This window comes from Myotis daubentonii, chromosome 12 (genome assembly GCF_963259705.1).
Source record: "Myotis daubentonii chromosome 12, mMyoDau2.1, whole genome shotgun sequence".
NCBI classification, from domain to species: domain Eukaryota; kingdom Metazoa; phylum Chordata; class Mammalia; order Chiroptera; family Vespertilionidae; genus Myotis; species Myotis daubentonii.
In genome coordinates this window covers 52,944,513-52,960,094 of record NC_081851.1, presented here as the reverse complement: position 1 = coordinate 52,960,094, position 15,582 = coordinate 52,944,513, and the positions used below count along the sequence as shown (strand labels likewise).

General features: G+C 37.4%; 1 protein-coding gene across 15 annotated transcripts in view; it reads right to left on the bottom strand.

Moving 5' to 3' along the window:
- NRXN1 (neurexin 1) overlaps window positions 1-15,582 on the bottom strand; it is a 1,007,877-nt gene that overhangs the window by 117,621 nt on the left and 874,674 nt on the right. For 8 of the 15 annotated variants that reach the window (XM_059659866.1, XM_059659863.1, XM_059659864.1 and 5 more), the window contains 2 exons: window positions 3,225-3,314; window positions 1,527-1,846 (listed from right to left, as the gene is read on the bottom strand). In XM_059659866.1, the coding sequence (XP_059515849.1) occupies window positions 1,527-1,846; window positions 3,225-3,314 (410 nt within the window). The remainder of the gene's footprint in view (window positions 1-1,526; window positions 1,847-3,224; window positions 3,315-15,582) is intronic. The other 7 variants (XM_059659869.1, XM_059659870.1, XM_059659871.1 and 4 more) reach the window with 1 other exon arrangement.

Below are 15,582 nucleotides of genomic sequence, written 5' to 3'. Positions count from 1 at the left end.
ACAAGATAGAAAAAATCAACAAAATACACCCTAAGCCACATGCTGACTAAAATGTATTATTCCATAAGGGCAGGTTTTTGTTTGTTGTTGCTAACATATCCACAGTACCAAACAGGTGTATGGCACATGGAGCATGATCAATAAATATATATTGATAAACATCATTTTAGACTATCCATTTTACTTTGTGGCCAAATGCAGAGGGGGGGGGAGAGGGAGGAAAACGCTGCACATAGATACATATATCCATCACTACAGTTATGAATTTACAACTGTGATCATCTCTCTTCTCCTAGGACATTTTCTCTTCCTCTATTCTTTCCCTCCACCTCTTCCATCAAAATAAAAACCAGAATCTATTTTCTTCTTTCTCTCGTAAAAATACGTTAATTAGTAGATAGGATGCTGATACAACAAAATTTGCTTTTATTCTCTAATTCTAACACTTGGTCTGTTTCAAACACATGGAATAAAAACAATTTAAAAATAATTTTGATCATTCTCACATCTTTAGAATATGGGTTTCTAGAGAAATAATGTATTTGGAAAAGCTTTATATGGCACCTACTGAAGACACACTTAAAAACAAAAGGAAACAATCTATTTTGGACCAAGGAGAACACACAATCTGACAATTAACCACAGATTATTGACCAAGGTAATACATGTCAATCAGAATAGCATTTCAACAGCATTCTAATAGCTTTTCATAAAATGTAAGCTCTATGAGACAGGCAGTTTATTTGTGTTCTTGTTCTTCCATGATGTAATGCCATTACCTAAACCAATGCCTGATACATGGTAGGCAATCAAGAAGTATACCTGAATTGAATTACTAATATACTTCCCTGTTGTACAAATTCAATATTTAACATATATTTTTTGAAAATTGTTGACGTAAAATTGAACAGTAAACTCAAGTGCAGTCTAGGTGAAGGCAGTTAGCCACATATCATACAAAATATGCTAATCCAAGCCAGTTTTTCAGTACCATATTTTGGGTCGTTTTCCTCAGATAACAGTGTGCATTGCTTACAGACAGTAAGAGAGTACATCTATTGTTCACCATGACAGCCACATACCTACCAACTCAAAACTTTACGACTTCCAATACAATAGACCTTTTGCAGGCAATTTCTCTAGGATTTTCAAATTTGCTTTCATTTTATTTTGATGAAATACCAAGCTTGAACAAATAATGCCTTTCAAATTCTTACATTAACTTGTTCATTTAACTTAAAAGTGAAAATCCTATGTAATTAGCAGATAACCCTCTCAGCTTGAGCGAGACTAAGGTTACTGAATCAAGACTATAGACAAGCAGTGAACCAACACAAAGCAATTTATAAAAGTCCAAATCCCAAATCAACTTTGTATACACATTTCATAGTTAAACTGAGTGCACTGTATTAAACAAGACTCATAGGAAACCATAACGCCTGAGATCAGAAACAATCACATTTTAGAAAAATGCCCACTTTCATAACCACAAGTCCAACAGGAAGGAATGAAATCCGCACACTTACCTGGCTGATGGGCTCTTTTGTAGGGGGCTTTCCTCTTCTGGCTGTGCTAGTGGCCAGGGTTGTGGTGGTCTCCATAATGGACGTGGACATCTCTGACTGCATGGCAGTGGCTGTCGACTCAGTAGTCATAGAGGAAGGCACTTCACCAACCAGTCTCACATTTCCCACTATGGCGATGTTGGCATCATTTTCAGCTGCCATATTCAGAACTTTCAAGCCATTGTAGTAAAGCCCAGAGAGCTGGCCCTGGAAGGGCTGGCCCTGCTCTTTCCCGCCAATTATTATGGTTGCTTGGCTATTGAAGATTGTGAGCTGACGCCCTGTAAAAATAATATTACATACATGCAAAAATGTTGATTGTGAACTCTACTTTCTACAAAGGATGATAAAAACAGATCTTTCATGGGGTGGATAATGAGAGCAATAAACTATAAGAGAGGCATTTGACTCATAATTCATTGCTGATAAATGAGGTGTCCATGAAATGCATAATCATTGGCAAATACTTGTAAAATTCTCAACTTATTGTAAATGTAGTGCTTTTGCTAAAAGACCAATCAAAGATAACGTATTGTAAATCAATTATTAGTGGATCCCTTTCCCTTTTACCTCAAGATCTTATACTGTTGGTCTCTTAAGTCTACAGTGTTTAATTTAAAAATGTGATGTATCTAGCATTTCAAGTATTTGTCCTTCTAACATTACCACTGGTAGAAAGTAATCTATAGCAGCTGATATCTGATTTTAAATTTCCGGTAAAAATTTCATAATTCACTTAATTGGCCACAGGTCTCTATATGCTATTCTTTAGAAATGTTTATTTTTTTAAGGCAATAGTCCATTGTTATTGAATTATTCTATTTTTTTCGGCAATCAACACTGAAAAGAAATGCATGGTTTACACTGAGCATGTCAGAGACAAAAAAAAAATTCCAAAAATATTTTTCTGATTGGCTTTCAGCAAGTCTATTAAAACAAAATCGAATGAAAAAATAGCTTCAGATGTAAAAAGCGGCTTCAGGAATGATACACAAACCGATGGAGAAATTATGGCTCATGTCCATCAAACAGCAATCCTCAGCAACAGTACCAATATCATCAAATTGAGTATCCAGTTTTAGCAGAGTGTTCTCTGCTCATAAAAAGCATGCACACAACTTCAAGTTCAGTTTTAATTAGGGCTCGTTCCCAAATGCTCTTAGAAGGTTGCAAACGTTAAAGGGACTTCATTTTTGAACGGCAATCCATATTGCCCGCTATTTAAGATGCCTAGAGTTTAAACCAAGAGTTTTTGTGTTTTTTTTGTCAGGACCATAATAAAGATATCAGAACTACATATATTTTAGTTAATAATTTAGAGGCTGGAACATGTAATATAATCTATGAATGATTTATCATTTTGGGTTAATGCTTGATGTGAGTACCTTCATAGATTGAGTTAGTGGATTATATTTAACAGTCCCTTTAACCTTAAATTAACAGGGTAAGATTATTAAACAGCTGGTACGTCTAAAAATGTATAGAAATTATTATACAAGGTATGCAAATATCGCTATCTGTATTTTACTGTTTTAAATTTGTTTTTAATTTAGTTTTACGGAAAATTTATTTTTTTATGTTTATTAGTGTTACAATGAAGTACTACTTGGTTATGTTCAAATTATTTTTTTATTTGAAGTTTTAATCAATGTTTTTTACCTTTGTCGAGTAGCCATTCATCAACTACTCGACCAAGTCGATATGGAATTCGCTGTCTAGCAATCGCCAGGCGCTCGTTATCATTGTTTCCTTTAAAGTTTAAAGAGACATTTCATTGGTTAAAATCTGTAAGGTCAAAGGTTAAAAGTTAATACTTAAAGCTTGAGCTATACAGTTGCCACATGATTTTTTGAAATTTGGAATTTTAAAAAGTGCTACCTAGAACATCTCATGTTTCAGACTTGTCATTCATTCATTTATTTTATTTTAGCAAACAAAATTATTCCTATGTTAATTGAAAATTAGAAATCTGCATTTGAGCTAGGTTATTAAACTTATGTTATAGACAGACCCGAACAACCAATTTAAACAGCATATAATAGCTTTACAAAAAATGACCATTGATCTCAGGGTTTTGTCTTTTTGATGTTTCTTATTAACTAGTTAAACATGTTCAGGTGAAACAGGTTTAAGTTTTCAAAATACATTCAACCTCTTATTCCAGATTAGTAATTTATGAACACCAAACTTAATCACAACTTTGGCACACTGAAGCATCTGAAATAGGCCTACCATACTTTATGTCCTAGTCAGAAAATAGAAATTTGTATTCATCTCATTTAACGAAACCACAGAGACTGGATAGTTATTGTATATTCCATACAAATTAGTTTATCAATCGCTTGGACACCACAAGAGAATATATCTTGCATCATCCAAATACGTTATTATAGGAAAAGGCTTTGACAAAAGTGACTTTGAGTGCCCCTCAGTTTCATTCATAGCTTTACATGTTGAAATGTATAGCAATTTGAAAAAAAATATGTATGTTTTATATCCTCAAATGTTTGCTTTTACATTAAGCTAATCTAAAGACGGCATGATAGCTTAAGGAGCAAATACTGGTGTAAGCCTCAAACAGTGGTCCCTATGCATAGATCTAAACTAAGTGTGAGCCTTGCTTGTCTGAACCAAATTTTTTTTCTGACAGAAACACAGTTTAAATTGACCTTGAATAATTCTTGCAAATAGGTAAGTGTTTTCTCGCTCTGTAAAGCACTTAGAATCTAAGCTGCCACCTCAGTGCTTAATCATGTATACTGAAAGTTTTTTTATTCCATAAAAATGAACTAATATGAAATTTTAAGCTAAGACATTTTGGCAATAACTCAGATAAGGACTAAGAGGTAAAAGAAACAAGTGGTAGTGATGCCCACAGAAAAGGCTGGAGCAGTTTGCTAAGGAACAAAATAGATATAAATTTTATTCATATTTAGAATAATTTATAAGTGCTTTCATGTACTACTCTTATTAAACACTATACTTATCACAATAAACCCACCACTATTTTGGTCACAAATTATAGAGGAATAGAAAAGTACTATCATTTAGATCTTATAAATTTGTCCTATAAATATATATATATATATCTGAAACTATTTCACACATTAGTATTTAATTTAAAATGTAAATATCAAAGTAGAACAAAATATAAAATTTAATAAAAACATTAATATCTACTTCTCTGTATTATGTAATCATTAAAATGTTATAAAATAATACTTTATCTTATTGGAACATATTTTTGGTGTACTGATAATGAAAAAAACAATAACGATACAAATAACTTAAATTCCAAGCCTATCTTCATTTTTAAAATTATGCAAAAAAATTGCGTTCTTTTTTTGTGTGTTTGCATACACATATATTTTAAAAAGGTATATTAAAATTTAATATTGGTTATCTTAGGGAAATGTGATTATTGATGAATATGTGTTTTTGACTTCTATGTGTTTGATGTAATAAACATGTCATGTGCTGCCGGGAGCCGGTCCATCCTTGCTGTTTCAAGGGACCTGGCATATATGGCATACTTTTCTTAATATGTTTGCTCACCTTCTTGGCGCTGTGTTTTAACCAAAGTCACCTCTCCGAGAAAGGTTGAATCCCCAGGTAGGGATTTTCCCCTGAAGTTAGGGAGGGAATAAAACCCCTCAACTAAGTGCCAGGCGGGTAATTAATCCCTTTAACTACGAACAATCATGCTTAAACTACATAATCTTTTCTCCCTGGAATGGAGATAAGAAACGCCCTAACCTTTGTAATAGAGATTGATAGGATTGAATCAACTGGTATAAATACAGTTGTAACAAGACAGAAAGACTCAGAACTCAGGAGACAGAATTCAGAAGACAGAACCTACACGGAGCCTAGAGACAGAAGAACTTCGCTGGCGAGAGCATGCCAGAGGATCCTGGACCGGGACTGGCCTCGGAGCCTAGAGACAGAGCCTAGCGGGAGAACATAGCAAGGGATCCTGGACTGAACCTGACTGCAGAGGTTGGCAAGAGAGCCTGACTAGAACCTGGCTACTGAACCTGGCTAGAGGAACCTGGCTATGATGATCACCCGAAGGCTGCCTCCGTGTCATTCCTTCTTCGCCGACTCCGTCCACACCTTTGGGGACCCCTGGACCCGCTGGGGCTGGACCCCGGCAATGTGCATAATTTGATAAGCAAACATGAAATGTTCTTCAAAAACTCATATTCTTTGCTACATAGACTTTTCTGTTGCTCAACACTCATTTCAATTCACACTGTTAAAACTTGCCTGGTGACTTTATAATTACTTGGCTCCTCATGATATTTTTCATGCCAGAGTGTTCCCACCATCAGGAATGATCCATTACTCCCTCAGACACCACCCAAATCTAGAATGCCAATCGTCTCTTGCCCAATTATTATTTCAATATATTGACAAAGCTCTCTGCATCCTCTGGGCAATAAATTCCACCCAGGCTCCACATGCCAGCCAATATCTAATCCAGCAACAAATCTAACCCTTTCCATTGCCGTCAGTATGAAATCTCAAGTCTCAAGGAGATTCAACAGAATTTTCATGATCTGGAACCTTCCCACCCCATCTCATGGCTGACAGTGCCTTGACTTCCTCTTCTATCCTCACAAGATTTCTCTCAATTCTTCTAAAGCTCTACTTTGTTCTCTGGGTTTTTATACTTGCAGCTTCTTTTATTTGAAATACCCTTCCTCACTTCTACCCTATCCTTATCTTGTCTTAGCTAAATCTGGTTCATTAATGAAATCTTCTTGGCAGAAGCATTATTTCTGCAGGAGGTCTTCCCTGTTGGCCCCACGTTAGATTAGGACACCTGAATATATGCTTTCTTAGTGCCCTTCAGAAACAAGCATTGGCTTTATAATTGGATATCCAATAAATATTTCCCCCCAAAACCCCAAAGTTCCATGAGGTCAGGTATTATGGGCAGTGTTTATTGTTGTGTTCTTAGTGCTTGCACAATACCCATCATATAACATCCTATGAAATATCTATAGAATGAAGTAGTGAAGGAAATCTTGTTTTTAATTCTGATAGTTTCTTTAGCACTGCTATCTCATCCTCACAGCCTAATAACATTCACTAAAAGAAAAGAAAAAAGGCAAATACTTGTGCCCAGATAATAAATGATATATAGCTAAGCTTCCCTTTGTACTTTCTAAAGAGAACATCTCATATGTAAATTATAATTTTATTTCCTTAATGATTATCATTGATTTGAACATCATCCATATTATTGCTTGCTTAATAACAACTTCCCCAGGCCATAAAATAGGTAATTATAGTTATTATTAGTTAGTAATAGAAGAGGAGAGAAAGGTCTAAATAATGCAGGTTAAGAAAATTGAAGCCTTAATATATTCTTTTTGAATGACTTTAAAAAAGAGGACATACATTATATATACATATATACATTTGTGTATATATATATATGTATATATGTATATATACACAGATACAATTGGCTCTCATATCTTTGGCACTCACATAACAATATGAAGATATGGCATGATTTAAGTCAACAATAGCTTTTGAAGATACTTGATGAGACTCTGCTAAAACAAGAACATGAAATATGTATTTCTAATAAATCATAAAGAGGTCATTTAACAACAACAAAGATAAAATAGAGTAGGCATCAGAGACCGGGTAAAGGCACGATAATTGTCAAGAAAGGTAGCCACACAAATAGGGTCATACCATCCCACAACCCATAAATGTGAAATGTCTTCTAGTTCAAGGATGTTTTTATTAGCTGAAAAATGTGATTTTGAAATCAAAGCACAGATTTTATTCTTCGTTGGGTGATTCAATGGAAAATCAGATGCTGCTAACTTCAATTTAGTGTATGTTGATTTTTTCTCTGAAAATTCTTTGTTCTTATACTAGAACTAGAGGCCTGGTGCACAAACTTTGTGAACCAGAGGGTGGGGAGCAGGGGGTGTCCCTCAGTCTAGCCTGCACCCTCTCGCAATCCAGGACCCCTTGGTGGATGTCCAACTACCAGGATCGAGCCTAAACTGGCAGTTGGACATGCCTCTCGCAATGCGGGACCGCTGGCTCCTTAACCGCTCACCTGCCTGCCTGATTGCCCCTTACCACTCTGCCTGCCTGCCTTATCACACCCTAACCACTTGCCTGCCTGCCTGATCGCCCCTAACCACTTGCCTGCCTGCCTGATAGGCCCTAACCACTCGCCTGCCTGCCTGATCACCCTTAACCACCTCTACCTCAGCCCCCACTGCTGCAGCTTTATCCTGAAGGACGTCCAGAATGACGTCTGGAAGGTCATTTGGCTACCCAGTCTAATTAGCATATTATGCTTTTATTATTATAGATTAAAAACTAATGACTTTCCGTATAACAAAATTATACATAAATACATCGTTAACCAAATGAAGACACATCTAAATAGGATACAGTGACAATGTCTTTTTACAGATGATTCCAAAACCCCTCTCTCTATATATAAAACCCTAATATGAAAATAGACTGAATGTTGGAACAACCAAACAACTGGTCACTATGACGTGCGCTGACCACTAGGGGGCGGGCGCAGAACATGGCAGGCGTCAGCAACAAGCGGCAGAGCATGGAACATGGTGGGCGTTGGCCATGGCTGGATGGTTGGAGCAGGTGAGCGGGGGTGCCAGACTATGGCAGGATTGGGTGCCTGTCCGGTCACTGTCATGGGGGCGAGCCTCTAGTGCTTACTGAAAATTCTTTGCTCCTGCGTGCCCCAGTCTTGCCAGGCACTCACACCTGCTGCTGGTGCTGGCCCCGCTTGCACCCACTGCCAGTGCTAGAGTTGCTGCTCGCACCCTCTGCTGGTGCCCGGCCCTGGCCCCAATTGCTCAGCGCCATCAGCGGGTGAGAGTGACAGCTGCCAGCTGCCGGCCCCAATTGCCCCTCAGGGCTTCTCCACCTCCCCCTGCTCCAGCTGCCTCTTGCACCTGCTGCCAGTAATGGCCCTGCTCACACCCATAGCTGGCACAAGAGACACCACTCACACCCGCTGCTGGTGCCCGGCGCTGGTCCTGATCGCTTGGTGCCATCAGTGGGTGCAAGTGGTGGCTGCCAGCCCTGATCGCCCCAGAGGGCTTCTCCACCTCTGCCTGCTCCTGAAGAGTGATCTTGGGGCAGCAGCCACCACTTGCACCCGCTGACAGCACCAGCCCCACTCGCGGTGCAGGCCCCACTCCCGCCCACTGCTGGTGCTGGCCCCAATTGCTCCGTGCTGTCAGCACGTGGGAGCGGTGGTGATGGGAGCAGAGCTGCCAGTAGACAGGGGACCAGGGGCCAGGGCAGGAGGTGCTGGGCGCAGGCGCAGAGGATGGGCAGAGACCCGCCCTTTTGCCCACCACAGGCTCGCGGCCCACAGTTCCTTTCAAGGTGTACAAATGTGTGCACTGGGCCCCTAGTTAGGTATAAAATAGTTCAAATTCTTTAGGTTTGCCATGAATAAGCTTTTATTTGGCCTCAACTTTATGGTTTTCATTAACAAGTCACATATGGAAAGTGGTAATTGAGAGATATTATTTTAAGAAATTGCTCAAAATGTATTTCATTTCTTTACAAATTTATGGTGAAATGCTATTTGTAAAATATCCAGTAGCTTTATATGCTTTTACTTTATTTAATTCTGTCCATAGTTTAATAGACATCTAAACTTTACATGCAATATAAAGGACATGAAACAACCCACTTGATTGGGAAAAGTCAAAGAGAAATGTAATTTCCAATGACCTTTTCTTTTCTTTGGAAAGAATTGAGCTCTAATACAAAATATGCTGCTATATAGAGCTTTTGTTGATTGTCAAAAGAAGCAGGCTTAGATTTATTGGAGAGATTAAAAGTATCTTCAAGTTCCCTAAATCAGAAGTATTGATAAAACAATAATGACACCCTTTTGGAATTATTAAAAGGGTCCAACAAGAATTTCAACTATTTTAAAAACATACAAATCAACTAGATAGAGCAGTCTACTGAGGACATCAATTAGATTTGTGAAAACAGAGCCTCTCGTTGAATAGTTAAAAGATAATAATTTAGGCTTATATTTCCTTTACCCTAATAAAAGTGGGATGAGGTTTTCCTTTTTATTTCTTTTGCCTCCAGTTATTTCTTTTTTTGGGGGGGGGGCGGTTAAATATGTTGGTACCTTCACAGAAAATGTCCCCACCAACATACAGATATTTGATGAAGTAATTTTTAGGCAATAAAACAGTATGTGAAAACCAAATTCATTTTCCTTTTTTATGGCTGAAGGATTTGTTATTTTTGACATGAGGCAGGCCCCATGTAGTAACACCACCACAACCAATTGATAGGTGCAAGCTCTAAATACAGTGGCCATTGAAGTCTAAGGTACTAAAAGTAATGGATATTTCAATCAAGGTTCCAGGGATGACGAATAAAAAGAAAAATCAAATCATTGAGATTTAGGGTATAACACCTTCTATTTTGATTGAATCCCAGATAGTTTAATTTCCACCTAACTAATAATATTTGGTCACACTATGGTATATTAATTTTGTACGAACCAGTAGACTTAAAAGAAACAAGAGTAATTTCAAAGAATCAAGGTAAGCATCAAGGAGTAATAAAACTCAAGTCCTTGCCGTGGAGTTAAATTTCATGGTGGGACTCGGAGAACAAAGGGAAATAAAATTGTAATCATGTTTTTATGACTATTGGTCAATAGAGACAAGCTATATGAACTTCACTAATACATAGTATTTTCTCTTCTCATTTTCATAGATCTTCTCCCCTCATGTGTAATTTCTCCTTGGAAATAAAAGTGTCAGCTTTTGAGATGACAGTAATATTCTTGGGGGGAAAAATAAGGACAAACAATGATATGGACCCAACATTTGTTAAAACTAATATAAAAGTAAAAACAAATCTACTCGCCTTCTGAAGGTTCTTATTTCCTGCGTTCATGACAATGGAAAAGGGAAGACATGAACGGTGTGAAGAGTTCTACATACTTCCAGAGAAGATCATAAGTCTGTTTTTATACCTTTTGCTTTTAAATGAGAGTGTGGCATTTGGTAATGCTGAGGCCCATAAAGCAAATTTCAAGTTTAACGTAGTTCTGTAAAATTACTCTAGTTTTAAAAATAGCATTATCACATAATTTCCAACTAAATGGTTTATGTGTGATTGTCATGCAAACTATAAAATAATAAATTAAAAAAAGATACAATACCTAACTTAGCTGGCAATGCTTCAAATAAGTGGACCTAGAACACCACTGACACTCCTCAAGTGAAAAAGTATAGTTATTCTAATGAAAATATTTACCTTGTATATTACATTATTTGCTATATCATTAAGATGTATATGTAATACACACACACACACACACAGACACAGACACAGACACACACATTTATTTTGCTTCTATTTCTCTAATTTAATAGTGAATCACTTATTTCTAAGTCTTTAAATTCTAGTCACTCCGGACTTCTTTCAATTCCTTTAACAAAGCCAGTCATCTTCCAAGGTGTCATTCTCTATGCCTTACAAACCTCCTACACCTCTGTGCACTTCTCAATGCTTCTGTCCACACACACGGGCAGGTGCACACAGGTGTCGGAGTCTGTCCAACTCATTTCTCCTTTAAATATTAGTTTACTTGTTTCTCCAGAAAGCATTACCTGTACCCATCAAACCCCCCTATTAAATTACCCTAGAGCCTTCCAATATGCAATCTTACAAAATTTAGTAGCATTACCTATAATCATGATTAAATGATTTCATGCCATTGATTCTAGATCCTAGAGTTCTCTGCAAGCAGGGACCACAAAATATATGTGTTCAGAAAATAGACAAATGATGTTCTGAGTGGCTTTTGTTTTATGCATCATGCTACTAGTCCTCATATTGATCCCAGACCATAGGTATCTTTAAAAAGAAAAACTGAGACTCAAAGAGACAATATAACTAGTACCTTGCAATGCATCATAGTTAGAAGAACCATTTGAAACCAAAACTATTTTATTCCAAAACTACTCTATGGAATAGTTACTGAAGCAATGTCTCAAACAGCCTGAGTCATAAGAATCCTGCAGCACCCTCCTGTGTAATAAAAGATGTCATGGTCTTGTCTATAAAGGTTCCTGCCTTATAAAGTTTGGGGTGAGATTGCCATCTTGGGCACACAAAATCAATAACCTTCCCTAAATTCCTGAAAATGTATCAGGAGGATATTTTTATTATTCCTATTTTATAGATCAAGATAGTGAAAGTAAAGTGATCAAAGATCTACTACAGTTGAGATCCCAGTGAGTAGCAGTATTTCATTTTCTTCCTTTCACAATAATGCCCTGCCATACATAGCCAGTTGAGATATAAAATGGTCCAGGCATTCCTTGTCTTTATCTCTGATCTAGAAGACAAGCCCCAAACATAATAATATACCAAGTTCATAGCTGTTTCAATGCTGACCCTCTCCAGTGAAAGGTTGGAAAAGGAGAGAGGGTTCAAGTCATGAGTTAAAAGGCGACTGCACTTTATTAGCTTGTGAGAAGAGGGATGGAATGCTGGAACATGTTAAGGTAAATTTTGCTATTATTTCACATTTTCTTATTTTTTTTTCTCCTTGTCCATCTCTTTTCTATTTTTTCCTTTACACATCTCCAAGATTCTAGTCCTTTTATGCCACTCATCAATCACCCAAGACATGCATCCACCCACATCTACACTTCCTAGATGTATCTCCTGTCCCCAAAAGACTTCATCTTCCTTCTCTAATAGTTAAATTCCTTTTTTCTTTAGTATATCATAGCTGGACATTAGGAGAGCAATCTGACTCAATGAAGTCAATATAAGTACTAATGGTGTATTTTGAAAGTACTGTATCAGGCATATTTCAATGCATTACATAGATCTTACTGTTGAAGAGCTCACACTTCACCTGGGAAGTGAAGGGGCAAAATGGGGTAAGTTAAATGGAAGTTTAAGATAATTGATAATTTGGCATAAGTATACAATTAACCACCATTTAAAATATAGTTGCCACAGAAGTTCACAAGGAACAATCCTATATAATAAAAGGATAATATGCAAATTGACCCTAACAGCAGAACGACCGGTCGCTATGATGTGCACTGACCACCAGGGAGCAGATGCTCAACACAGGAGCTGCCCTCCGGTGGTCAGTGCACTCCCACAGGGGGAGCTCAGCTCAGCCACAAGCTGGGCTGATGGCTGCGAGTGTAGCGGCGGTTTCCACCTCCTCGGCAGTGCTAAGAATGTCTGACTGCCAGCTTAGGATCAATCCCCTGGGGAAGGGGCCTAAGCCAGCAGGTGGACATCCCCTGAGGGGTACCAGACTGCAAGAGGGTGCAGGTTGGGCTGGGGGAACCCCACACACCACCCCAAGTGCATGAATTTTTGTGCACTGGGCCTCTAGTGGATTATAAAAGACAAAGAAGGTATGATAGAACACAAAGGATTTTATAGATCACAAAAAAAATCTAAATTTTACTGAAATAAATAGGTAAAAATGTGTTGTAATGTGGGTATTAATCCCCAAAGATTGATAATTTATTATTCGCTTAAACTTCATAAAGTTATACACCTCTGCTTCTATTCTTTAAATAATTGCATTTCCTAATAGAATATATTTAGTCTCAAACTAATTGCATATTGAATAAAAATGGTTAAAATATTTATGCCATGCCAAGTGACACATGTAATACGATATTAAAACTACTAAATAAAATATGATGCAAGTTGGCAAGAATTTTGCAGCATGCAAAAATACAAATATTCATGTAGGATGCAGGGATTATGAGAATCTTTTTCAAATTTTAATTCATTATTAATGCTATATTTATAGATATTTCAATTTTACTCCCACCATTTCATTTTTAAAAAGGAGCATTTTCTATAAATTAAATGTAGTATCTTAAGGCAATGCTACAGCAAGAGAAGGTGGCACAACCCAAGTGCCCTGTCAATCAGCCCATTTAGCTTATACAGCTGGAGAGAGCACACTGTTCATGTAGGGCAACGCTTCAGATGACACCCTGTCTCCTTATGTGAAACAGCAGGCCTTTATATTCATTTAAATGATGTCCTCCCGTGAGACTGCTGTGATGCTGGGCATGCAAGGCCATAGAACATTGACTGCAGAGCTCAGTGGTGCTTTAGGGAAGAAATTAGAAGCTTAGTGTATTTCTAACTGGCTTAAGAAATTTTTTCCTTCATGTCCCTCTTTTAAGTGGGACTACATGAAGTTATCTAGCATTCTGTTACACAAAGACTTAAAGAAGCACCTGTTCTTATCAGCTACTTAGATTCAAAAGCTTCATTTTGGATATCGTGCCATCAGATTAATTAGGAATAAAGGTAACCTTGTGAACTTTGGCTCTCATTGCCTTTGTGGAAATAAACAGCGATTTACATATTCTTCTCTAAGCCTTTCTATTCCGTTCTGTCCCTAATGCAAAGAGACTGGAATATGATGTAAAAAACCAACAGCTAAAAATGAAAAGCAACAGGGACAAGCAGATAACAAAATACAGAAGTACTCTGAAAATTAAAGGTCAGACTCTGTTATCACGCATACTAAAGAGTTCTTTTGTGCTAGATGTGTAGCATTTAAGACCGAAGAATGGTTTAACAGCCCCAAACCGACCAGGCCACTGATAGACATCACTCGATGAGAAGAAGAAAAATGAAATGTAAGAACAACCTCACATTACCTTCCAAATGGCATTTTGCCATTTTCCCAGACATGAGAATGTTAAGCACTTTCAAAATAATAATGTCATAACATTTAAGCTTATCTAGCTAATAAGAACTTACATATATAGTCTCTAAGTCTTTTTCCCCAGTTCTAAATCTATGAAAATCAGATAATTATGTTTTACAGAATGATATCTATTTATTGATTTTAGAGAGGAAGGGAGAGGGAGAGATAGAACATTCAATGATGAGAATCATTGATCGGCTGCCTTCTGCACGCCCCCCCCCCCGGCCCCCGGGGATTGAGCCCACAACCTAGGCATGTACACTGACCAGGAATCGAACTGTGACCTACTGATTCATAGGTCGATGCTCAACCACTCAGCAACCCTGGCCGGGTTGAGCACAGACTTTTAATATTTTCTATGAATATTTGGACTGGTCAGTGAAAGAGGCACCAACTAAGATATCTCCTACATAGTCTGATATGGCATACATAGTATTGAGAAAGTTCCTTATTCGCCAGTGAAGAAAAATAAGTCTGATTACTGTTGCATTTTAATCTCATTTTCAAAGAACTTTAATCTCTCTCCTCTGCTTGCAATAGTAATTCAGGAAGATTTTTTTCCAATTAGAAAGTTGGGGTTTGTCTACTGAAAACAAATTATTTAAGATTAAATGTTCTGCCCTGGCTGGGTAGCTCAGTTATAGCATCATCCTTATATACCAAGGTTGTGAGTTTGATCCCTGGTCAGGGAACATACAAGAATCAACCAATGAGTACATAAATAAGTGGAACAACAAATCCATGTTTCTCTCTCTCTTTCTCTCTCAAATCAGTCAATTTAAAGAAAAAATTTAAGTGCTCTGGAAGTACAAAGGACAGGCAGGGATATAACTGTTCCATCATTGCCAGTTCTCTTCAATCTTAGAAACTGTAAATCAAATATTCATTTTTTTTCATTTGTATATAAATCAAATAGTATGGATTTGAACTTAAAACCCTAAAATAGCCCTAGTCAGTTTGGCTCAGTAAATAGAGCATCAGCCTGCAGACCAAAGGGTCCCAGGTTTGATTCCGGTCAAGGGCACATGCCTGGGTTGTGGGCTCAATCCAACGTGCAGGAGGCAGCCAATCAGTGATTCCTTCTCATCATTGATGTTTCTATCTCTCTCTTCCTCTCCCTTCTTCTCTGAAGTAAATAAAAATATAAAAATAAATAAATAAAACCCTAAAATAACTTCACCCCAATAAAAATGTATTCTGTCAGCAATTATTTCTTAGAAACAAGAACCTACATGC